At 46.6% G+C, this 25,294-nt stretch overlaps 1 protein-coding gene and 1 pseudogene across 1 annotated transcript in view; both read right to left on the bottom strand.

Annotated features, from left to right (window-relative positions):
* Positions 1 to 859: 859 nt before the first annotated feature.
* The window catches only part of LOC147425517 (RNA recognition motif (RRM)-containing protein), a 51,321-nt gene continuing 26,886 nt past the window's right edge, over positions 860 to 25,294 (bottom strand). The window contains exons 3-4 of the mRNA XM_086500624.1: positions 1,972 to 2,159; positions 860 to 1,880 (exon numbers count right to left, since the gene is read on the bottom strand). Coding sequence (XP_086356750.1) covers positions 1,299 to 1,880; positions 1,972 to 2,159 — 770 coding nt within the window. The 3' untranslated portion in view covers positions 860 to 1,298. The remainder of the gene's footprint in view (positions 1,881 to 1,971; positions 2,160 to 25,294) is intronic.
* On the bottom strand, positions 4,254 to 6,997 carry LOC147425518 (uncharacterized; annotated as a pseudogene).

The raw sequence follows: 25,294 nt of genomic DNA, 5'->3' as shown, positions 1-25,294 counted from the left end.
TATGCACTCTAGCCAACTCCTACTATACGAGAGAGAGAGAGAGAGAGAGAGAGAGAGAGAGAGAGAGAGAGAGAGAGAGAGAGAGTGTCTCCGATTTGGCCTTTTTCCTTTTCCATATTTGAATTTATGTTTCCATTTTGTGATAATGTAGATTTACACTTACGAGTGTAGATACAATTTGTCCTTTCACTAGGATTTTCTTTTGGTTGTGTATTTTGTATACACTTTCTCCAATCTACGACAAGCTTGTACTTTCACACTACCAAGAAACGGTGTTGTGTGCTCTTGAGCTTTTTATCTTTCTTCTTTTTTGTTGTTTAAACCTAATAGTGATCTGAGAGAAAGACAAGCTTTTCCATAACGATCACCGACATCCTTCCCATCATCTACTCCGATGGGGATGTGGTTTCGTAGGTTTCCATAGGTTCCCACATCTCGAGGAGAGTAAAAAAACATTGGTGCACTAAAAATATGATATGGAATCAATTCAATCTCAAGATTTTCTTTTGAAGGTATAAACAAACAATTGTCTTTTGTGCCAATAAAAAAATGATAGTCCAAGAACAATGTTTTTGTGTCATTTTTGCGAGTCAGCAACTATGGATGATAACTAAAATATTCAAAATGTTCTCTCTTGACACCAATTGGGCTATATAAAGTGCCATGTACTAAGGTATATGATTGATCAAATGTTTAAGGTCCCCATTGAATTACTAGGAATGTCAAGGATGCAACAGTTTTAAATAACGATATAGTAATCGTATGTAGGATGCATCTCCTATAACTTTACTAGACTTTGAAACCAAGTCCCACTTTTCTCTAATAAGTTTAGTGGAATGAACAGATTCCACAACTCATCAATCCCTCAACCAAGGCTGGATTTTCAAGAGCATTAATCGAAAGTACACGTTATGCGCTTGATCTTAGATCTTTGCCAAGTACAAGACCTCATTTAGCAAGGAATTCTGAGGTAGGGGTTTAATTTAGAAATAGCAACAATTGTATCAATCTTTCATATTTTCCAACGGGACTTCTCAAATCCTAGTAATTTCCTTCATCTTGAGCAGGACCGACTCTGAATTCCTTTCATCACCCAATTTGGCAACAGATATGAGCAAGTTGATTTTGCAAGACCCACAGAAACATGATGAAAGGCCAAGAAACCCAAATCCATCAAATCATGGAGCTTTGTGAGTTGCTAAGATATCCGTTCAAATGCTCTCTTCCATTGCCCACATCAAACAAACACAACTCAAAATGACGACGCCCACCTAATATTTGAGGCACACAAGAGTTTGCTACTTGTGCTGTGGGTCCCTTCTGCTGTCCCTTCTCTCCTTGTCAGACTCACTTCTCTTGCTGTGGCGTGAGTGGTTGTCATCCATATCATTCTTTTCTACATTCATCTTCCTTGCTTTTTCACTTGCTTGTGACTCATGGATATCACGTCGGCCATGTTGAGTGTCATCTCTCTGATGCCTATTGCCATCCTTCCTATCATCCCGTTCAACACTTTGATGATCGCTTTCCCTGGTCGCTCTCTCCTCTTGACCTCTGCTCTCCTTCAGGTCCCTGTACTTATACTCCTTGCTGCTATGACTACGACTCTCATCATGTCGCTTCCTAGCAATTGCTGTGCTCTCTCTTTCACTTCCATAAGCTGACCTACTTTCTGTCTGTTCTCTATCTTGCTGTGTGTGCTCTCTTCTCCCACCCGCATCTGCCGAAGCTATTCCCCGCCGTTCCTTTACCCCGCTTCGATTCTCATGCCTGTTGTCGTCTTCATTTCTGCTCCTATAAGCTTGCCGGCTGCCGCCATCATATCTGTCATTTGCCCACTTGGCATCATCCTTTGATCCCCAGCCCGTATTTGCACTTCGCTGCAATATTTGGGTTTAAGAAAAGCGTAAGTTCACAGATTGAGAAACATAATGACTGACGAGTGCAGTAACATTACTACAGAAAACACACCTTCTCATCATGAGAAAACTTGCATGAGGATCCTCTGCTACACTCCCCACGTTGGAAGGCACGGCACACACCTCTTTCCTCTCTCTTTCTTTGCTCCTCTTCCTCATCCTCCTCTGCTTTCTTTTTGTATTTAGCCACATGATCTACTTTTATGGTTCGACCGACTACACTTGCACCGTTCAAATTGTCTGCAGATAACAGAAAATCCCAAGCAATATACAGAATCAGGAGACAGAAAGTCTATAATAGAAAGGTCCTGATTAGAAAGAAAAACAAATAAATTACAATACACAAAGAATAAGTAGACAAGAAGAAACTCGTTGATTGCGATTCAACTAAACATTCAAATTCTTTCAGTCATGACCCCTGCACTAAAAACTTTACAGACAGCAAACGGAGCGTCTACTTCATTTCCAAGCAGCAACAAATTAAATAGAAAACCTGCTACCTAACTTCACTGCCATACACCGTGACACATTATCATCGACTTCACCATGAGTTTCTTGGGCAGTAACTGCGACCTCTTTTCACACATCATCCGTATTATAGAGTAGGTGCATATTTGTGAGGAGTCAGTTCCAAACTAAATTTCCTTAACAAATTGAGTAGTACGGAAAACTCAGCTAGCTCTTGCAACTGTACAAATATGGCATAGAAGGCAAATTACAAGTAAAGCACCTCATTATAAGCTTTCTAACTCATCACTCTTATTGGACTTTCTTTTTTTGTTTTGTTTTCGGAGTCGGGTAGGGCACGCCCGGCCGCTCCCCTCATACACCAAAAAAGTATACAAGAAGAACGACCAGGACTATGCACCCAGAAACCGAAGGCAGACGCTTTTGTCACTAGTTTCCTCTGGACTACGGGAGTTCAGAATTATTTACACTCTTAGGGCCATGACTAATCCCTTGAGAGACCCACTTCGCCACTTGGATTTGGGCGTGACAGCGACCAAGTACCTCTGTTCAGAGAACAGGTACTGCGGGACTTGCTTCGATCTTCCCTTTGGAGTTGCCTCCTCTAAGTAACTTATCGCTCACCTCACTAAACTGCCTTTGAAACCCAACGGTTTTCCCCTAGGAAATGCCATACCCGCTTGGAAGGGTGTCGGCTCACAGGTGGCGTCCGCTGAGGTTGGTGATGTCTCCCTTTTGCACCTCCCAACCCCCTTTAGGTGAAGTTGACCCCCCCGGGGGGGGGGATGGCACTTGGGCGCTCTTGTAGCTCATCTGGCTTCGCTTGGGGAGAATTACGTCATTTCCCCCGAAAGGGATCGGATTCAAAATAACAGCATAGGAAGGGGAGCATTATCTCCCCATCCGCCTATGCAGAGCACCCAAATACCGGGTACAACTTCACCAAGGAACTTCGCCACAGGCACGTGCTCTACGGTTACGTCCCTCGAGTGCGGATCACGGCGTACCCAGAAGGGCATCCGCTTCCCGCGAGCCTCCCCACCAAGGAGGATAACGGTCCTTTTTTCAGGGTCCAACGAAGGGTCGATTACGTTGAAGGTGGAGTTGAATCGGTTTAGCCAGCGACCCCTAGCTTCATCTACCGCCGAACAACTCATCGGCAAATGCGAAAGCGAACGACCCTCTAACTGAGAGCACAGCGTGCAAATGCTGTTTCCACGCATGTAACTATCAGCCAGTTTAAGCCCCCCTACTCTCGCGAGAGCCAGCATTCTCTCCTCCTTTCTATTCACTATAGTGCTCCTATTGAGCTGCAGAAGGTATCCACGTGCTTGTTCAAAGCCGGCCTCCTTATAGGGCTCCAACGCCAGACACGAATGCCTCTCGTCCCACTTGTCCCATGCGTGGTAGCAAACTGAGCTAGTGTCAGCCGCTGGGATATACTTATTCATCCAGTTCTCGGTTCTTGTCGTCCAAGTCCACTTCTTGAACGGTTGGTTCTTAAGCTTCTTGTTTACCAAGGAGCCTATCCAAGTAGATGAAACCGAGCGGTACTTGTCAAAAGCCCTTGCTCGTTGTCCCCCACAAAAGGCAGGTACGGGTGGTATGTTAAACTCGTGATAGAGAGTTGCCATCCCTACAGAGGTTGACCTTGCCCCCTTTCCGAGTAACATTCGCATCTCGGTGGCGACGAGGCGCTGCAGAGAGTGAAGGACACGCTAGTTTGTGGGCCCCCATAATTTCCACGCCATAACAAATCACTGGATACACGCACGCCTTAAAAACAGTCAATCGAGACCAAATAGGGATGGCTCGGTTCGCCAGTAGGTGCTGACATGCGAAGAGACTTTTCCTCCCCTTGTCCGCTCACTCTTTGACGATGCATTCAATGGGAAAGGTCGAGTCTACGTTGATGCCAAGGTACTTGTACGTTTCACCCACCGCAACCATCTCACCACCCAAAATAGAGATCCTCATAGAGAGATCTTGCAGGTCTCCATGGAACACCGTGACCATGCATTTGTCAATTCCAAAGGTCATGCCCCAAGTCTTTGCCCATTCACTTACCTTGTCAAGGCTCGTTTGTAGGCTTTCAGGAGAGTCAACAAGTAGAACCAGGTCATCAGCAAAAAGAAGTCCTTTTATTCTCTTGAGGAGGTTAGGTACTTCCAGGTCCCATGTTTCCCCATCTGCGTCTAAAATATCGTTGATGTATATATTGAATAGACAGGGGGATCCCGGGCATCCTTGGTGGACTCCCCACTGCACCGGAATCGAATCCGACAGTTGTTCCATATGTCGGACTTTAACAGAGGTGGACCTGTAGAGCGCTTGGAAGAATCTAAGTGCTCGACCTTGCAGGCCAGCCGCAATGAGCTTTAGGAACAACGCCTCGTGCGGTGCTGTGTCGTATGCCTTCTTGAAATCAATGTAGTCCGCATAAGTTGGTTTTCCATCCTTGTGACGGAATTTCACGATCTCTTTCAGACATGCGACCTGCCCTATGCATTCCTCATTAGTACGGAAGCCTGCTTGGCCGAGATTGAAGAAATTCCTCTTTTTAAGTATCTTAGTGATCCGCCTAATCACGACCATAGTGAGGACTTTTATGGCAACGGAGATTAACGCGTTCCCGCTATAGTTATCAGTGTTGGTCAAATCGCCCTTCTTGGGGATTGACACAATCACTGCGTCGCTAGCGCCGGCCGGGATGTCTCTGTTATCGTAAATGCCCTCAATCATGTGCAAGTAAGCCTTGCCCATCTCCGATCGTGGCTTACGCGGATCCCACCTAAGCCCCTTATCTTTCACAAGCAGCTTAAAGAATTCGGGTGGTAACCCATCACCACCCACTGCCTTATGTCTCTTCAACCGCCGACATGCCTCCCATACTTCATACCAGTTCAACGGGTCACATACTTCAGGCATACCAGGCCAGATGCGCACGTGTTTGTCATACCAAGCAAGAGGATCCTTGCTGGTACCGTCCGTATCGGCGAATACGTTGGAGTAGTGACCCTCCCATACTTGTAATTGCCTCTTTGGTTCCATTACTAGCTCCCCATTTGCGTTCAAAGGTTGATTGGCAATGCCCCTTCCCAACTATTTTCTTGAGGTGGGTAAAGAATTTCTTCATTTGACCCTCCATCAAGAGCTCATTCCCTTTTTCCACGAAGCGCTCGAAGGATCTTCGGTTACTGTCACGGACAGCAGCCTTCGCACGAAGTGCTATTGCCTTGTACTCCCTAACCGCTTGCCGGCCAGCCCTAGTGTTCGTAGTCCTGTTCCTCACCTTATTCCAGGCTTTCCGGCGTGCATTAATGAGTCTCCGAGCCCGAGGTTCGAGTCGACAACCTGACCTTGGCCTCGGCGGGGGATTCGTGGAAAGAGCTCCTGCCTCTTTGGCAATTGATGTAGCAACGGAAACAAACTTGTCATAACATTGTTGGGTCGCACGTCCGTCCTCATGCTCGAGGTGCAGCAGAGTATTCCACCGATTGTCATCGAGGAATAACCTGCAATTCACATCCATCTTACATGCATCCAATTTGGGTACGGACGGCAAAGTAGCTTTGGCTACTACTCCCAAATCCATAGAGTGCAGGTGGCACACTAGTGGCCAATGGTCTGACAAGTCTATCGCACTGTACTGTATTGTTGAGAAGTTGTATCGCGGCAGATTTGTTACGATGAAGTGATCGATGTCCGACTTTCCCTTCCCCCACCTAGAATGGTATGTGAGGTTCGAGCCTCGAACCTTTAAGCTCGAATCCTCTTCCGCATCTCAGTAGCCACTTCTTCAGTACCCCCGTCTTCATGTTGAAGTCACCTCCAACAATTACCAGTAGGTTTTTGTTCGAGATGGCCCCCAACGTTCGGGCGAGGGTCTTCAAAGCGACTGTCCTGGCTTCGCCCAACTGGTGCTGCAGAATGTACACATTGCCATGAATCCAAGCCCCTAAACCTTTGGGAAAAAATTGTATGAAAATCTGATTCAGGGAAGGGAAGTTGAGCTCAAAGGGCCTGAGCTCAATTGCGACCAGAGACGTCATTCCACGTTCTCCTGGTTTTGCGGTGCCTAGGGCATTAAAGACCACGTGCCCGGGGAATCTAAGAGGCCAACATCCTTGGAACATTCGAGTTTCTTGCACCCCGACAATGTTCCATTTACCGGTTCCCATCAACGATCCAAGTTCGCTCCTTTTGTTTTTGAGTCCGTTAACGTTGAAGGTGGTTACCTTCACGTGGTTGACGGACTGCTCCCCGGCGGCGGAGGTAGAATTTGGTCTCCGGGCCCAGTCTCGGTAAGGTCTCGACAACCTGCATCGCCATCTGCTAAAGCGCTGTTCTGCAACTAGCTTACCTACGAGCGCTTCAGCTGCGCTAAGAGAGTGGGTATAGAGATCAAAGCGTATATTCCTACAGTTCATGCTGGTAACTTTGCTAACTTTGATCACACTAGCTCCCACTCTCGCAACTTCCAACTGCTTCCAAAAGCTGCGGACGCTATGATTGTCCGCTCCCCAAACACATGCTAAACCAAATTCACCAAAGGCTACTCCACGTTTCAACGTTGCCAGTGTGAGACGTGTCATGCACACTCTTTCCATTCATCTAATGTCACTGGCTCGGGCCTCGCGGGGTGGTCTATCCACCCCAAGCGTGGGGGGTCCAATCCCCCCACTCGAAGCAGCCTCAACGAAGGCTAAGGTAAATTCCCCCACCCCATGCAGTGATTTGTTCCCCCTGCTTGAGGTGCTTCGCAAGGTAAATTCCCCCACCTCATGCAGTGACTCGTTCCCCCTGCTTGAGGTGCTTCGCAAGGTAAATTCCCCCACCTCATGCAGTGATTCGTTCCCCCTGCTTGAGGTGCTTCGCAAGGTAAAGTCCCCCACCCCGCGGGGTGGTCTATCCACCCCAGGCGCAGAGGGTCCAATCCCTCTGCTCGAGGTGCTTCACAGGGTAAGAGTTGACGTACCTGATTGCTCCCGGGGTTCGTGCCTCCCGGATATCCTACCTGTTTGCCTCTGAGGTTCGTTCCTCCCAGTAGGCATTGTCCATGGTTGCCGTTGGAGTTCGTTCCTTCCAGTAGAGGTGTGCAGTGTGCTCATAGCACTCACTGAACACAAGTTCGCTTAAAAGGATATGTTGAAAACGGCACACTACCTTGCAAGACATCACAACTGAATCAATGAAACAAATGCTCTCAAACAAAAGTTTTTCAATACAAATAATATACCTAGATGAATCCAGGATGAGCCCAGATTCACCCCTAACGAAAGTGCAAGGTATAGCCTCATGGTAATCACCCATAAGAGAATATAACCATGAGCTCCATTATGCATAGTATTGACTAAATACTATGACATCCCCACTACTGCCATCAATGCCCAGTAGTGGGCGTAGAACTAGGTACCAATATATGATCCCATAGCACGTTGGGAGAAATATGGAAAAAAAACAGCCCTAACAATTTGGCATACTCTTGCTCAAGGCATTTGTGATAACCATGTACTTCCAAACGCAACAAACATTTAGGTATACATACTAAAGTAAGCTTGCTAAAAACAACAAATACGTGCCATACACTACACAGCTTGTCCAAAAAAAGTGGGAAGTGTTGTTGAGATAACAAGCTTAACATGAGCTGGTGCTCAATAGAGCAGAGAAAGTATTGAGCTGGTGCTCAATACAGCAGAGAAAGTACTTTTTCCTTGCCTTTGCCCAATAGGGCCGGTTGTTCCGATCCGGAGATCCCTTGTGCACTGCGGCACCTCTTTCCTCCTGCGGGTTGTTACCACCATGAGTGTTTTCTTGACGCCCATCGGCGTCTCTTCCTTGCGGTTTCTTGAGTCCGTCCAAAACCTTCTAGACATTCTAGAGATTTGGCAGCATAAGGAGTTGTTGCACTTCTACAAGTTGAACTCGTACTTGCTGAAACTCTTCTTCAGCGGTTCTCACTTGATTTGTCATGGTTCTTCCTGTTCCTTCTCACAATTGTCTCCTTTGCAAAAAAAGAGAGGCGATCGAGTTCTGATACCACTATCACGCCCATCGGCGTCTATTCATTGCAGTTTCTACAGTCTGTCCAAAACCTTCTAGACATCTGGTAGCGTAAGGAGCTGCTGCACTTCTACGAGTTGAACTCGTACTTGTTGAAGCTCTTCTTCAACGGTTCTCCCTTGACTTGTCATGGTTCTTCCCGGCGCTTCCCACAATTGTCCTCCTTTGCACAAAAGAGAGGTGACCGAGCTCTGATAACACTGTCACAAACAAGAGTGCACACAAGCAATTGATAAACTGAAAATAAATAGAACTTGACAGAGAGAAGATCGACACAGTGCTGGGCTACCCCCTCCCCCCCCCCCCCCCCCCCCCCGAAGAGAATCTTTATTACTAAGAGAATTTTTTTACAGCACACAAGAACCAGAATAAACCCCTCCGTTCTAGATCTCAGACTTGATGGTCGTTTCCTTCCTGTTCGGGAACCTAAGAGGCTAGCTCTTTGTTCTCAGAGCATAGAAGCTCTACAAACCGTCCCAGATTCCATTTCCAGAATCCCCAAGCATATGCCAAAGCCTCCTTGCTCCTTTCTACGAGATGGTGTATCTGCAAAACACAAACACAATAGCAAAGAATCGTAAATCTTATGTACAATCATCACTTGTTGCTCCTTGCACGGAATGTAATAGACTTGGACACTCCAAGTCAAGATTCTACCGCGACACGAGAGAGAATCACTTAAAATACTTCACAACTTTAAAATCACAGTTCAATTTGGTCGATGGGCCCGGCGTAGTTCCGTGCCAAGAGAGATTGGCCCCAAAGACTAGCGCCCCTTTCGGTATTTCTTTTATATTAATCTTTGAGCAGAGTACAACTCCCGCAGGAACCTCTGCTCTCAGACTCTGCGTCCAGATGCCTTGAAGAGTGAGGCCCTGAGGGCTCTTTTATTCTTACAAGGGATGCCAAAAGCAGAGCCCCAAAAGCAGTTCAACTCAAAAGCTTTTAAAATAAAGCAATTGTTCCAAAAGCAACTAATCCCAAAATCTTCCCCAAAAAAAGCAACAACGTGATTTGCGAAAATCCATACAGCAGGCAGCGTAATTTCTGGCCCTGCCACGTCAACATCGTACGGAATCTGCCATGTCAGCATGTCAACGGGATTTTTGGGATTCTGCCACGTCATCATGCTGCATGTGTGTACGGGCATGCCGCGTCACCAGTTTGTGACATACCCCTCTTGAAAGCATTGTAATCGCCCTCGATTACGCCTCAAAACAGACAAAGGCCATAAACTATCTTAGTAGACACTGACTGTTGATACCGACACACTAGACACGACACATCTAGCACATGTACAAAGACGACAATCACATTACTACACATGACATCTCAGGACATCACATGACAAATCACCAAATCTCAGACAATGACTGCCAACAACGTATCTAGTAACCACATCTAGATCCATTATGGACCTCTCTGATGTCGGGTTAACTAATCCCATATTGCGATCATGTCTATAAAGATTTTTCGCCTCAAGCATTGTCGTGTGCGAGAAATCTTTCACCTCAAGCACTATCGTGTGCGAGAAATCTTTTCCCTCGAGCATTGTCGTGTGCAAGAAAACTTTTCCCTCAAGCACTGTCGTGTGCGAGAAATCTTTTCCGAGGATCCCAATCCATCAATAAGTTCATACTGAACAGAGTGGTCCAATCATTCATTCCATTGAATCAGTCGTGATTCATGATTCATTATCAGGTTCTTTCAGGAGCTATTATTGCTCGATCTCTTTCTTAGTCCTGATCTTTTTTTTTTCCAGATTCTTTCAAAAAACATCAGTTTTATTCAAAATTCAAAATCATCTTCCAAAACAAAAGTTTTGTTTCATAAATTCATAAAGCAAAATAATGTTAATTCAAAAAGTTGTTCTGGAACGAGTATCACCTCGTCCTGTTGTTCTGTCAATGTGCCAGTCATTCTGATTCTTATGTCCTTTTGGGACACGTTGTAGCAATATGTCCTTGTTCTCCACATTCAAAACACTTCCCTACTTTGAAATATTCATCTCTTTGGTCTTCTGTCAGTGAAGGTCGTCTATCTCTTCGTCGATTGTTTCTGCTATGACTTGTTGAAGGTTCATCTAATGGGTAAGTCAATTTACCCAAATGTATAGCAAATCCGCGCTTCGCATGTCCCATCAACTGTTGTATAGAATCGGACTTTTGTTTAAGAAAGTAGTCTCGAATTTCTTTGTGAAGCCCACATTGGGTTGTTGGTTTCTTTCCAATGAGTTTTGTTTTATTTTTGGGACCCTCTTTTCGAAGTTGCAAACGGCCGGACATTGTATGGCTAGTGTGAAACGGCGGACGGCCGAGAGTTTCACCCGCAATTGGGAAGGGCAGGTCACCACGAGTTGATCGGGCCAATCGGCAATGGAATCCGAGCAGTAAAACGGTGTCTAGGCTCAATTCAAAGTCATTTCATCCCCTCGCGACACTTATAAGTTGGTGGGTACTAGGAAATTAACTCAAAAGAGGCATAAGGGACACATGGCAGCTCCAGATCATTCTGCTAGACCTGCATGAAAAGGGGGCGCGACGCCCAAATTGAGAGAGGAGGTTGATTTTGCTCCTTAACTGCTACAGTGGGTGTGAGTAGTGGGTGCAGGTGATCACAGCTTTAATAGAAAGCTTGCCTTCTCTCTTGCTCTATGTAGCGCGATGATTTGCTCTCGCGCATTTCTCTCTCCCCTTTGCACATACGGTAATACCCCTCTCCTTGGGCTTCTCAGATGACCATGTACAGTTCTCAGGGTTTTATGCGCGTTTGCCAAGGCAAGAGCCTTCTGTACAGGAACCCGATTAGCTAATTGTTAATCCCCTTCAAGTACACAGTTCCATCGCGAAGGAATGCGAGAACGGAGAGTTTTCTCGCGTGAAAACTCGTCCGATTTATAGGGAAACTGTCCCATTGCGTGCGGGAGCACCTAAGACACGCGTAGGCGTGCTTGCTCCGCTCGAAACGGTCCAAAACAGAGAATTACAGCCTGCTGCGTTTTTCTGCAGGTTTAGGGTTTCGCACCTAAACTGCAGGGAATTGCCAAGGGAGCCTCGGAAAGGCCTTGGGATGTGTGTACAAGGCAGTAGGCACCTAACACTGGGAAAACAAAAAATTACAGCATGCTGAAATTGACCTGCAGCTCACTGGAATGCGCCATTATGCTGGCGAAATTGGGTCAAAAACTTGCAATTACAGCCATGGACAGGTTTGGACGGCTTGGTGAGGGTTAGGTGAAAGCATTCGGATCGTTTATTTGCCAGGGGAGCCTCGGGAAAGCATTGAGTGCTTGTACAGGACAATTTAGAGATATTTCCCACGAGGAATCTCGTCTAATTCAAGGGGCAAGTGACTCTATAGGTGCGAGAGCTCAAGGGCTACCCAGAAAAGTGATCGGCACGCAGATCGGAGCGCAAAACAGAGAATTCAGCGAGCTGCAATTTTTGGCCAGCTTTTGCAAAGAGCTCTAAAGTGCCTGGAAGTCAATGTTTGCTTGGGATTTTGTCCGTGGAGACTTCTACTGTGGTTATGTAGCCGAAATCGGGTTGGAGTAGAGGAATTTCAACCCGATAAAAGTGAAACAGCTTGTAGAAGTTTACAGGTTTTTTTCAAGTATAATAAGAATAAAGAAATACCGAAAGGGATGCCAATCTTTGGGGCCAACACGGTGTCGTTGTCTGCTTAGTAGCACTCTAGCTGCCAGGCCGTGGTTTGTCTTGAAGTGTTGAATTTCAGTCACAATCTTATTCGTGAAGTTCTTTTGTGCCCTAAAGTCTAAAGTAAAGAATTTCGGGTGAAAGCCAAAGCCTACCGCCCCACAGGCCGGTTTCAACCACCACGTCCGTTCATTGCCTTTCAGAAAGGATGTCGCCCGTCTGATCTTGGAGTGCTCTATATAGCGGCCTCCAGAAAATGCTATGTCAAACTGTTGGATAAAGGCTTATGTCTTGGGAGCATCTCGAAACCCTGAAAAGTGCTCAAACTTTACTGCCTGTCCTCCCTCCTTGAATTCTTTGGGCTTTTTGCCCTTGTTGTCGAGGAAATCATATTGATTAGCTCTGTAAAAACACTTTCTTTTGGCATAAAACCTGTGATCGTCAGAGTCCGAACTATCGGAGAATGAGTCGTTGGTAGAACTGTCAGAAACTTTAGTCTTCTTTGCCTTTTTCTTGCCCTTTCCGAAGCTTTGCTTATTGCTTCGCTTTTTCCCTTTTTGTCTTCTTCGCTCGAATAAGAAGAGCTAGAAGAACTATCAAAGAAGAAGAAGAAGAAGGATTGGGTAGTCCTTCAAATCGTACACGCTTCTTCTGCTTTTTGTCGTGCTTTTTGACTTTATTGTTCACGTCCAAAAGCTGACTGATCTGTGTATCAACCACCTCTTCCAATTCTTGCTTTGTAAACATCCTTGGAGCAAGAGGTTTCTTAAGTGCCGGTCTCGCCAAGCGGCTCGTGGCAAGGGCGCTGCCAAGAGATCTCCTAGCAGCCGAGGAAGGTCCTGGGAAGGTCTTGGCCCTTGGGTCGGCTGCAAGGCAAAAGCAAGAAAGAATAAGCAAGCAAGGGGGTTCGTGGGTGGAAAGGGAGGGGAGAGGGAGACAATGGGGGGGATGGGGGGAGGTGGAGGGGAGGATGGAGGCGGGGGGGGTAAGGTAAAACAGACTTGGACACTCCAAGTCAAGAATTCTACCGCGACAACACAAATAACCATTTCAAAACAGTTCACAGTTCACAATTGATTCGACATTGGCCCGGCGGAGTTCTGTGACTAGAGATATTGGCCTCAAGGACTAGCGCCCCTTTCGGTATCTCGTTTAATATGAGTTCAAAGTACAAGAGTGCGGGCAAGCGCTTACACTCAGACTCTGCGTCCAGATGCTTTGAGTAATGAGAGGCCAACCCCGCGTATTTAAAGATTACAAGGGATGCTAAAAGCAAAGCCCCAGAAGCTGAAAATCAAAAGCTCTGTGGAAAATAAAGCAAAGGCTCTTTCTCTCTCTTTCTCTTTTATGCTTTAATAAAAATAAAGCAAAAGGTTTTCTCTCTCTTTCTCTTTTATGCTTTAATAAAGCAAAAAGCAAAAGGCTTTCTCTCTCTTTCTCTTTTATGCTTTAATAAAGCAAAAATCTTTCTCTCCCAAGATGTGTAGTCAAAAAGCATGCCAAAAAGCTGCCGGAAAAAAGCGCCGTAAAACGTGGAATTCCATACGGGCTGCCACGTGTCAAGCTCTCCGCAGTTTCGGGATTCGTACAGCTTGCAGCTACGTCATCTTTTCTGCACCCGCCAGAGACTGTGCCATGCCAAGGGGGTGTGTGTGTGTGTTAGGGTTTGCCACGTCACCATTTTGTGACATACCCCCCTCTTGAAAGCATTGTAATCGCCCTCGATTACGCCTGCAAAACAGACAGAAGCCATAAACTGTCTTAGCAGACACTAATTGTTAGTACCTACCCACTAGGAACACACATCTAGCACATGTACCAATCGACAGTCACATCACACAACATCACAGGACATCACATGAAAAATCACATTCAACATTCATTCGGATCTTAGACTACGATTTATCGGCAACGTAGCTAGCAATCGCATCTAAATCCACTCAAGACCTCATCGATGCCCGATTGACTAACCCCTATTGCAACCATGTCTACTCGAGATCATTTAGACCAAAATGCTGCAAGCATTTCGTCTATCAGTTCCTGCACTTAAACAAGTCAGTTTCATATTTCCGGAATTCCATTTCATAAAGTCATTCAACAGAACACTGTCAGCTCCCAGTATCCCTGAAGCTCAAAGAGACATTAGTGACTCGTGTTCAAAAAACGAGGCATCTGTTGACAAAGGAGCGGAGTAACTCCCCTCTTGTGCAAACCCAATGCACCAGATCTTCGGCCAAGCTGAATTCTAGGTTCCATTTGGAGTGGACTATGCTAAACCAAAAGTTTCAAGGTAAAGATTCACATTCCGAGGAATATCTGCTAGGTCTTCCTCCTCCATTCGCTTCGCATCCATTGCGAAGCAGGTCTTGAATTTAAGCAAGAAACGTCAGTTCGCTTTACCTTCTTTCTTTCTTTCTGTGCCAATTTTTGTTCTGGAACGAGTATCTACTCGTTTTCGTCCAATTCGGCTTGTTCATCATCAGGCACATCGCCTTCAAAAGGCTTCAAGAGACTCACATGAAAAACATTGTGAATCCTCCAAGTTTCAGGTAGCTTCAGTCCAAAGGAGATATCAATCATCTTATCAGAAAATCAAGAAAGGTCCACAGTATTTCATGCTAGCTTTCAAAGAAGCCGCTCCTTTCCTTTTTTTCTTTCTTGGGCGTGCCTTCCCATAATGTAAGAGCACCCAAACCTTCTCCTTCAATTTCAAATCGCGACAATGGCGATCTGCTGCCTTTTTGTGTCTTTCCTGCAAAGCCTTCCGGACCAAGTCCCTCATGAATTGGTCAGCTTCAAAGAAAAATCTTATCTTTCACGCTAAGGAAGGGTAGAACCTTCGTAGCAAATTCAAAAATCTCAAATGGCACCTTCCTCATCAAAGAGTTAAACGTGTTTCTGTAGGCATATTCCACCAAAGGTAAAAACCTTTCCCAAGTAGTCTTCTGATCCAACAAAGAAGACTTCAACAAATCCAATACCACTGAATTAGCAATCACTGATTGACCATCAGTCTGCGGGTGGAACGATGACAAGAACTACAACCGCACGCCTATGTTCTCCCAAATAGCCGTCCAAAACAAACTCGTGAGCCTGGGGTCCCTGTCGGAGACAATCGTCTCAGGCATGCCATGTGTTCTAAAGACCTGGGCAATATACAGTCATGCTCACGCTCTGTTCTTGGGAGATGAAATCCATTTCAATACTTTCCCAAGGGCGGGTGGGTATGGGTAAAAGGCTATAACAATCCCTGTGCTTTATGGCTGTCATACTTGACCTTCTGGCATACCAAGCAACTGCGCACAATCTCGTCCACATCCTTCTTGAGTCTCGGCCAAAAGAAGTATCTCTCTATCCCTTTCAAGGTGGTAGCAATGCATCGGTGACCCGTAAAAGGCGGACAGTGGCATTCGGTTAGAACTTTTTCCCTCAACGGCTGTGCAACGCACAACATGGTTTTCTTCATCAAGTAGACATCCCGAATGGAATAGTCCGCTACTATCTCTCCTTTCTGTATTCAACTGAATACATCTGCAAAATCTGTTTTGTGGCATGCTGACAAATCATAGCCTTGAAGTTCCTATGATGTATCGCAGAAACAGCCAGAACCAACGGCTTTTGGAACAAAGTATTTGCCACCAATTTCTTATGTCCCTGCACATGGACAATCCAGAAGTAAATCGTGACAAGATGTTTGTCCACCGCATCTGCTTTTTCTAATAGCTGCTTCCGTGACAAGAAGTAGCATAAACTCCCATCATCTGTGAAAACCATGAAATCGGCCCCGAGTAGGTAATGTCGCCACTGAATAAGAGCATGGATAGCCGCCAAAAGCTCTTTCTCACAAATTTGTGCTGTCAATTCCGGCCTTGAGAACAATCGGCTCTAGTAGACAATGACATTGGCCTTCTGGCATTAAGACCGCAACCAGACTACGACCACAAGTATCACAATATACTTCAAACGACTTCTGCAAGTCCGGCAAAGTCAAAACTGGTCTCGTAGCCAATTTCTCATTCAAAGTCTGAAAGGCAGTCACCTCTCTGGGTCCCCACGAGAAAGGGACTCCTTTCTGTGTCAAGATATGTAAAGGGGAAGCAACCTCTGCAAACTTTCGAATGAAACACCTGTAGTACGAACACAATCCCAAGAAGCTTCTAACCTCCTGGACATTCTTCAAATCGGGCCAATCACGGATAGTCTCTATCTTGGCCGGATCCATCTACACTCCTGCTGCGGACACAATGTGTCCCAAAAAGTGTATCTTTGGTAGGGAAAAATTTTCACTTTTCTTTGCATTAATCACTAACTTGTGATCTCGTAATGCCTGAAAGACTTGAAGCAGATGATCTCTATGTTTTGCCTCATCCTTGGAGAAAACAATGATGTCGTCAAAGAAAGTGCCAACAAATAGTCTATACTCTCGAAAAAATCATGTCCATTAACCGGTTAAATGTCGCATGAGCATTGGTTAAGCCAAAAGGCATCACCAAAAACTCAAATAACCCAAAAGTCATCCGCAAGGCTGTCTAGTATACGTCTTCCGGCGCGATTCGGATCTGATGATATCCACTCTTCAAATCAATCCTGCTAAAACACGAGGATCCCTGTAATATGTCGAGTATATCATCGATCCTAGGAATCAAAAATTTGTTCTTGATGGTGATTTTGTTGAGAGCTCTATAATCGATGCACATTCTCCAAGATCGTCTTTCTTCAAAACCAACAACACTGGAGAGCAATACGGTGAAGTACTAGGCTGGACAAGACCCTTTTCCAAGAGGTCTTCCACTTGGTTCATAATCTCTTCGTTCTGGGCTCGGCTCACACGGTAAGGTGGCCAGTTCGGTGGTGTGCTTCCTGGTATCACATCAATAGTATGATCCTCAAGACGAGTGGGTGGTAACTCGCCTGATAGGCCCTTTGAAAACCAATCGGCATGAGTGTGGAGAAAATCTTGGCGTTCTTTTGTTCAGGTCAAAACATATTCGACCTTCATCCATCGTTCAATTCTCCCCAAAAAAAAGTGAGTAAAGAAACTGAAGTTCATCAAGTACAATCTCAAAATCCTTCATTTGTCAAAGTCGCATTCTCGGCCCGGGGTCAACCACGGTATTGTTCTTGTGGTACCAAGGAATTTCGAGTAGAATGTCACAACCTTCCAAGGCAATTACGTAAAACTCCGCGTGCCCTAAACACCCCTCTCATTGCAAAAGAAGTTTGCCAATGCTCGGTGTAATGACAACATCCCGTTCGGGTGCCACTTGAACTTCCTCCGCCTGTGGTCTCAGCCTGTCGGGCGTAATTCCAAATTGAGCCGCCAATTCCAAGTGAAAAGAAGTTCTCAAGAGTTAATTTCTGAAACCCTGAGATGTACGCGGCCAAGGAACCAGTTTTGGCTCAGGCGGCGGAGAGAAGACTAGGCGTGAAGACTAGCCTTGCAAAGAACGCGCTGGAATTTGTCCCAAGTAACGGTGATTTTTCTATCTTTAATGCGGCCACGCCACCAAAGGAATGCAGTATCCTTTAGTAGAGAGCTTGACAAAGCAACCTTCTTGCTTTCAATGAGATCAGTATTTGAAAAGTAAACCTCCATTTTGAAAAGCCAATGGTCAAGCACGCGCTTATCGCGGCGACCGTTGTATGGCTCGGGCAACTTTGCATCAATTTTCTTTTTTTGTGCTGTGTTTATTATCTTAAAAAGATATTTTAATTCAGGATTGTCTACCTCTGGTTCCGGAGCTTCGACTTGCTCAAGAACTGACTATGCTACCGAAGAAACTGAATGTGTAGCTGGCTGCGTCCTCGAAGAAGAAAAGGCCTGTAAGACATCCAAACGTGCGGTCATCGATGCAAGACCGATGGAAAGGGCCTCCTGGAGGATGGACATCTGTTCTCTGAGGGCGGCTATCGGATTGTCGGGTGCAGCACTGCCTGTCTCTGACATTCTGACAGCTCAGAGGGAATATCTCGGAGAGGCTGGAGAGGTGTGGTTGCCGTAAAAGGGTGAAGCTGCTGTTGATGCTGCGTCCCACTCCTCTAAGAAATCTGGTCCAAGATCCGAATCCGCGATATCTTCCACCTCGTCGATAGGTGTGTCATCTGGCGTCAAAGGCGTATAGTCCGAAAGCTGTAACTCGCTGTGAACCTGAACTAAAGGCTGCTGGGAGATGATGTCGTTTACTGTATCCACGCGACACTCCGTCAGAGAATAGGCCAAGTGGGGGTACCGGCCCAGTATGTGCTCGTAGTGTGGCAAATGAAGAGGCTCGCACGTAACAATGATATGCCACACCACCCAGCCCTGTGAGCGCGAGGCATGCCGATGAGTGACATAGACCAGGTAATTTTGTGGCAACACTGTTGGCTGTAGTGCAGGAACAGGAGCAGGCTCGGGTGCCGGAATGAAGTCGGGAACCTGTATTTCCTCTGGAACTGGAACGGGTTCTGGAGATGGGGAATCCGAAATGAGAATTACCTTCGGTTCCAATGCGGGTTCCGGTTCGGGGGTATCTGGTATAATAATCACTTCGGGAGCCTGAGGAGGATTTTTTGGCAAGATATCTTCGGGAACCTCGTCTATGTACGAGAGAAAGTTGACTGGACGTCGAGGGCATCGTCTGCCATGGCTGTGAACAAGCCCTCGTGCGCACCTAGCGATGGCCAGAATTGGCAGTGCGGAGGATTGGCAGAAGAGGAGACAGGAGATGATCTTCACGCTGGCGTAAACTGTTCATTGCGTTGGCTGCGATTAGTTGTCCTTTTTTTTGTTTATGTTGGGTACCCAAAGGGTGCCCACTTTTAAAATGATGTTGGGCGGCCGGCCAATAACCCTTTTAAAATGAAAAGGTGGCCCCAATTTAATCCAGCGCTGGCTCAAATAAATCGAAACGCTGCGTTGTTTTAATAAAATCCGAACGCTGCTACATGTATTCGAAAACAGCGTGCGCTGCCAGCGTGTACTGCCTGTCGCGAGTAGCTTGGTGAAGGGATGGCCTGGAAGCACTGGCTTGCGTCACTTGCGCAAGGGAAGGGTACAACTCTTCCTGTCCACGCGAAGAGTCTCGAAGTGCAATCGGTATGCCGCAACACCTACTCTGTCTGCCGTCTTCTGCTTGTCTTTATATAAGTGTAGAAGAAAAGATTACCTCATGCTGACGTGGGTCTTGTCCATCTTTCTTCTGCTTCCATACAACTCCGGGAAGGGGGTGAGGAGAGAGTAGCGGCAAGGGTGAGAGGCTCACAACCTTCGGGTCTCGGGAAAAAATCTGCTCTGATACCACTGAAAGGATTCTAGGTGCGAATCCTTAATTAAGTACTTAAACTCATGATTAAGACTTAAGAAACTCAAACTGAACTTAGAACAAGACTTAGAAGACTCTGTGTTTGATTGATTGAAAGTGTGATACAAGGGTTCCTTTTATAGGAATTGAATAGTCATAAGTGAAGAGGCATGTCTCTTTGTGAAGAGACACGACTTTAGGCAAAAGACACATCCTTTCAGCAAATAGCTGCAACCATTGGGTGAAGAGTCGCATCCGTAAGGTGAAGGGGTGTGACCAGTCGTCGAAGGAGTGTGGCTTTTGGCGAAGAGGTATGTCTTTTTGGCGAAGGGGTGTGACCATTCGAGAACAGGAGTCCTCCTGGGTTGGTCACACTTCGCACCTTCATCTGTAATGAATCAAGAAGAGTGTAACAAGTCACAATCGTGACAGTGTCCATTCACTTCGTTTGTGACATAGCACTTTCCATTAAGAACGTAAGGCTCTCCCTTCCTACCCATTCGAGAACAGGAGTCCTCCTGGGTTAGTCACACTTTGCATCTGCATCTGTAATGAATCAAGAAGAGTGTAACAAGTCACAATCGTGACACTGTCCATTCACTTTGTTTGTGATCATAGCACTTTCCATTAAGAACGGAAGGCTCTCCCTTCCCTAAGAACTAAAAGGAACCTTGAGCAAAGTTCGGAGCACTCATCTTGAGCAAAGCGCAAACAATCATTCCGCTGCACCTAACACTGTGTGTGTGTGTGTGTGTGTGTGTGTGTGTGTGTGTGTGTGTGTGTGTGTGTGTGTGTGTGTGTGTGTGTGTGTGTGTGTGTGTGTGTAAGGTGCAACGGATGTGAATGTTGAACTTTGCTCAAGATGAGTGCCCCGAATTGTGCTCAAGGGTTCCTTTTACTTACGGAAGGGAGAGCCTTCCGTTCCTGTAGTGAGAGAGTGCAATGGACACAAACAAAGTGGTGAACAATGTGAATGAAGGTGCTGAGACTGAGAGATAGAGAGAGAAGAATACAACACCAGAATGTTGTCAAACCCTCCTCCGAAGGACCCACTCTCTATGGCGAGAGCGGTCTACTATTGATTGCACAATATCTACAATGCTTTGGAATTGCGACGATGTCAACGATGACGAGACGGGCTGAAATCTGAAACGCTGAGGCTGAAATCTACAAATCTTGTATCTGTTGAATTCTGACTCTGTGTCGATGACGACGATGCAACGACAACGCGCTGATACTTGCTTGGAAAAATTGCCCTACCCAGTTTCCCAACAAAAGTCACTTAAAAATAATAAGTGAAAATTGGCTAAAATAGGGAAAATAGGTCTTTGCATTGTAAAAATGCTCCCGATGGGTTCTGACTGTAATCTGATCATCATATTGTGTGCAACCAAAGGATATGCATCTACTATAAGTGCCTGGACATGCACGATCTGCGAACAGACTCACAAAAGTGCGAGAACACTTCCTAATGTAGGCTGATTGAACTGAACTGAACCCTTGCCATGAAGTAGCTTTTCCAAGTACACATAGGGTTAGATGTGCACGTGACCCTCTCTCTCTCTCTCTCTCTCTCTCTCTCTCTCTCTCTCTCTCTCTCTCTCTCTCTCTCTCTCTCTCTCTCTCTCTCTCTCTCTCTCTCTCTCTCAACACAAACCCTAGCCTTTCGCTTGTCTTCACAATCTCCCCCTGGGGCGAGGGGCAGCCCTGTGTGTTTGTGGGAGGGTGGTGGGGTGTGTGCGCGCATTAGAGTCTTTCAACGTTGCCCCGCCCAAGCAGCAACCAAACACGCATACCATCGCCATGAGCAACCCGACATGCACATTAACAATTCGATGCTCCCTGTCCTGTTTCTACGAGCTACGTAACGCTGAGTTGCAGCCCACAGAAGAGCTGCTTGGCCTTGTTTTGACGAGCTGCAGACCGCTTATTCCCCACAGTTGCAGATGCATACCGTTGAAAATGTCAAGCTTCACTGAGTTCGAACGAGCTACAGACCATTCAAAACACCAAGCTTGACGTTGTGACTTTGTTCCCAAGGTTGCAACTTTACCCCAAAGGGCCTCAAAGAACAGTCAACAATAAAGGACAGCGTTGCCCTAGCTTTGTGCGGGATGTTGCCCACGTAACAGAGACTTTGGATTCCTAGAGAACCAAGCTTTGGATTGAAGCTCCAATGTCTTAATTCAACACACCAATTTCGAGCGCATGCAAGAGTTTCTTGTGGTGGCAATTGCGCCCAGGAACCATCCCACCGCTCGCCAGGACGCAAGGATCACGGAGCTAGAGGCTCGGATCCAAGAACTTATAATGCTTAACTTAAACAACACTCGAGTAGATTGAACGTAAAACTTCTTCTGTTGAACGAGCTCGCTGCTGCTTGATGTACGCTCGCCATTGTTGCCCTTATCCGATCTCACCCTTGTGTTGTCTTCAGCCTGTCATCTCGCCGCTTCTCTCCCCCCACCTCGCGCTGCCCTGAGATGCCTGTCGTCTTGTGAGGATTCTAGGTACTAATCCTCAATTAAGTATTTAAACTCATGATTAAGACTTAAGAAACTTGAATTGTACTCGAGACAAGACTTAGAAGACTCTGTGTTTGATTGATTGAATGTGTGATACAAGGGCTCCTTACATAGGAGACGAAGAGACATAAATGAAAAGACACGTCTCTTGGTGAAGAGACACGACTTTAGACGTAAAGACACATCTTTTCGCTGAAGAGCTGCAACCATTGGGCGAAGAGTCGCACCCATAGAGCAAAGGGGTGTGACTAGTCGTCGAAGGAGTGTGGCTTTAGGCGAAGAGACACATCTCTTGGGCTAAGGGGTGTGACCATCCAAGCGCAGGGGTCCTCCTTGGCATGGCACATCGCGTATCTGCAACTAGGAGTAGATGTATTGCTATTAACATAGTCACAATCGTGACATTCCCTCCCATTTAAAATGAGAGCCCGTGTCAAAGAAATGACTTCTGATGTTGATAGAACGCTGGAAAAACATTGAATCTTTGAAAATCTTCAATCTTTGAGTTATCGGAAACCTTCGTCTTGAACCTTTGCTGCTTGCGAAACCTTTTTGCTTTGACTGCTAAGTCCCATATCATTGCATTGTTCAAAGACTTTTTAGAAGAATCTGGCTTAATCAGGTTGACTGCAACAAGAGGTTGATCTTCAAAATCCTTCGTGTGATGTCAGATTTCTGGTTCAAAATCTTCCAATAACTACGAAATATTTGGGGAGGATAAAACCTTCTCAAGGTACTCTTAAGATGGGGTAACTTCAACTTTAGTAATCACTGGAGAGGATTTTGGCTTTGGGCGAAGAGACGTCTCTTGGGCGAAGGGGTGTGACCATCCAAGCGCAGGGGGACGTCCTCCTTGGCATGGCACTTCGCGTATCTGCAACTAGGAGTAGATGTATTGTTGTTAACATAGTCACAATCGTGACATGTCTGAGGTGCCCACCACACGCGCTGCCTCAACTGCCCGCAGCCAGTCCACCCTCCATTCGCTCCTTGCGTTGCCCTCACACACCCCACCCCCCCTCTCTCTTGGTTGCTCACCTTCTCTCATCCTGGGTGGTGTTTCCAAGCGGCTCGTCTCGTCCTGTCACTTCACTTCGCTTTTCGACACCTTCGATCCACCTTCACTCGCCATCACAACAGTAGATACAGATGAAGGATTCTGCTCCGCCACAGAGAGACTCGACGAAAGCCCCCTCGCCCGACCCCACGGAACCCAATATCCGACTTGCTCTCTCGTCGACAGAGCAAGCGAGCTTAGAGACAGAGGTGGCGCGTCTTTAGACCACCTCTGTTATCTGCAAGATCATCGGTACCCAACCTAGGCGAGGGGAGATGCGTGATCTCCTCCAGGTCCGCCTTTTAGCAGAGGTGGGCAAGATCATCGACGTTCAGCTTCTCGGACGCGGCTACCAGCAAATAGAGTTTGAGACCCCCGAGATGGCGTCCAAGGGCATTGCGATAAGCCACCTGGCCATCCAAACAATTCGAGCTCATTTTTGGCAGCGACGTCATGGATTCGACCCAGCTAATGATATTCTAGTCGAGTAGGCAGACCTCCCCATCTCAGTCTGCTTCCCCGGCCCGAGGAGAGAGTACCTCCTACTCTTGTCCAAGATGGCTCTGAGATTGGGACCATCTTGGAGACACCTCGCACGGCAGCCTCTGTAGCTGCTAAGGCAACGGGCATACCTTCAGTACGCATGCTGGTTCGAGACACCCACACCCTCCCAAAGGTCATTCTACTACCTCGGGTGAGCGGTAGTTGGCTCCGCCAGAGTGGAGTACTCGGGCCTCCCGTATCAGCGCTTTATTTGTTGACAGATGGGCCATCTCGCGAAGGCTTGTTCTCGGAGGAGGCCCTGACTTTCGGCACAGACACAGACCCAACCTCGTAAGGTTGGCCAGCCTCAGCAAACAGAGACACAGGGAGCTCAGGCAGGTTCCTCCTTCGAGCTTGGAGCCGAGACAGAGGAAGGTTGGTAGCAAGCTCGTGGTCGGTGACGCTAGGGACCACCATACCAGTCCGGCCCCCTGGTGGTTGTCCTTCTCCACGCCATCAACAGTTGGTTCCCCGTGGGAACCGTTTCGACTCCTATAGCAGGACGAGACCCCAATTCCACCCTCCACCTCAGCTTCACCACCGAAAGCCCCTCCCCTCGAGCCTTCTATTCCCCACCCCCCCTTGTCACAAAATGGTGACGTGGCAAACCCTAACACACACACACAGCCCCTTGGCATGGGACAATCCCTGGCGGGTGCAGAAAAGATGACGTGGCTGCAGGCTGTACGAATCCCGCAAATGAGAGCTTGACACGTGGCAGCCCGTACGGAATTCCACATTTTACGGCGCTTTTTTTGGCATCTTTCTAGCATGCTTTTTGGCTACGCATGTTGGGAGAGAGAGAAAGCCTTTTGCTTTATTAAAGCATAAAAGAGAAAGAGAGAGAAAGCCTTTTGCTTTATTTATTAAAGCATAAAAGAGAAAGAGAGAGAAAGAGCTGTTGCTTTATTTTCCACAAAGCTTTTGATTTTCAGCTCTTGGGGCTCTGCTTTTAGCATCCCTTGTAATCTTTAAATACGCGGGTTTTGCCTCTCATAACTCAGAGCATCTAGACGCAAAGTCTGAGTGTGAGCGCCTGTCCGCACTCTTGTACTTTGAACTCAAATTAATACAAAAAGAAATACCGAAAGGGGCGCCAGTCTTTGGAGCCAATATCTCTAGGCATGGAACTCCGTCGGGCAAGTTTCGAATCAATTGTGAACTGTGAACTGTTTTGAAGTGGTTATTTGTGCTGTCGCGGTTTGTCCAAGTCTGTTACAGTGGTATCAGAGCACGGCCGATTTCTCTCCTACGGGAAATCCGATCCCTAATTTTTTTTCCACGGCACCTATGGCTTCAGACAAAGATCAGTTGACTCCCTTTGCATTCGGAGATGCGGGAAGGGATAACAACGAAGATTTAGGCAAGGAGTATGGCCCGCCTCGACCTACTCAGGCGGAGCGTCGAGAGATGGAGCATCACCGATTGATCAGCGACGCAACAAAGATGATTAATTTTGCCAAGGACCCGAAAATGGCAAAATATATGAGCAAGACCTCTTTGGAGGAGGTGCACACGTAGTGGCTGAAAACCACAGAGCCACCCCGAAAACCCGCTCTCAAGAAACCTCCTATTCCCAAGAAGTATACAGAGATAGAATTAGAAGAGGTGGTTGATGCACGAATTGCTCAGCTTTTTGACGCGTAGAACAAAGCTAAAAAGCACGACAAAAAGAAGAAGAAAGGCACTGATTTTCCGGGTTATTTGGGTCGTCAGTTTACTTTTGAAAAGGCAAGAAAGCAGAAGAAGTGTGTTCGATTTGAAGGAGTATCCAATTCTT

Source organism: Adiantum capillus-veneris, chromosome 25 (genome assembly GCF_014529385.1).
Source record: "Adiantum capillus-veneris isolate H3 chromosome 25, ASM1452938v2, whole genome shotgun sequence".
NCBI lineage: Eukaryota > Viridiplantae > Streptophyta > Polypodiopsida > Polypodiales > Pteridaceae > Adiantum > Adiantum capillus-veneris.
The sequence above is the reverse complement of the archived record's forward strand: the minus strand, read 5'-3'. Positions and strand labels throughout refer to the sequence as shown.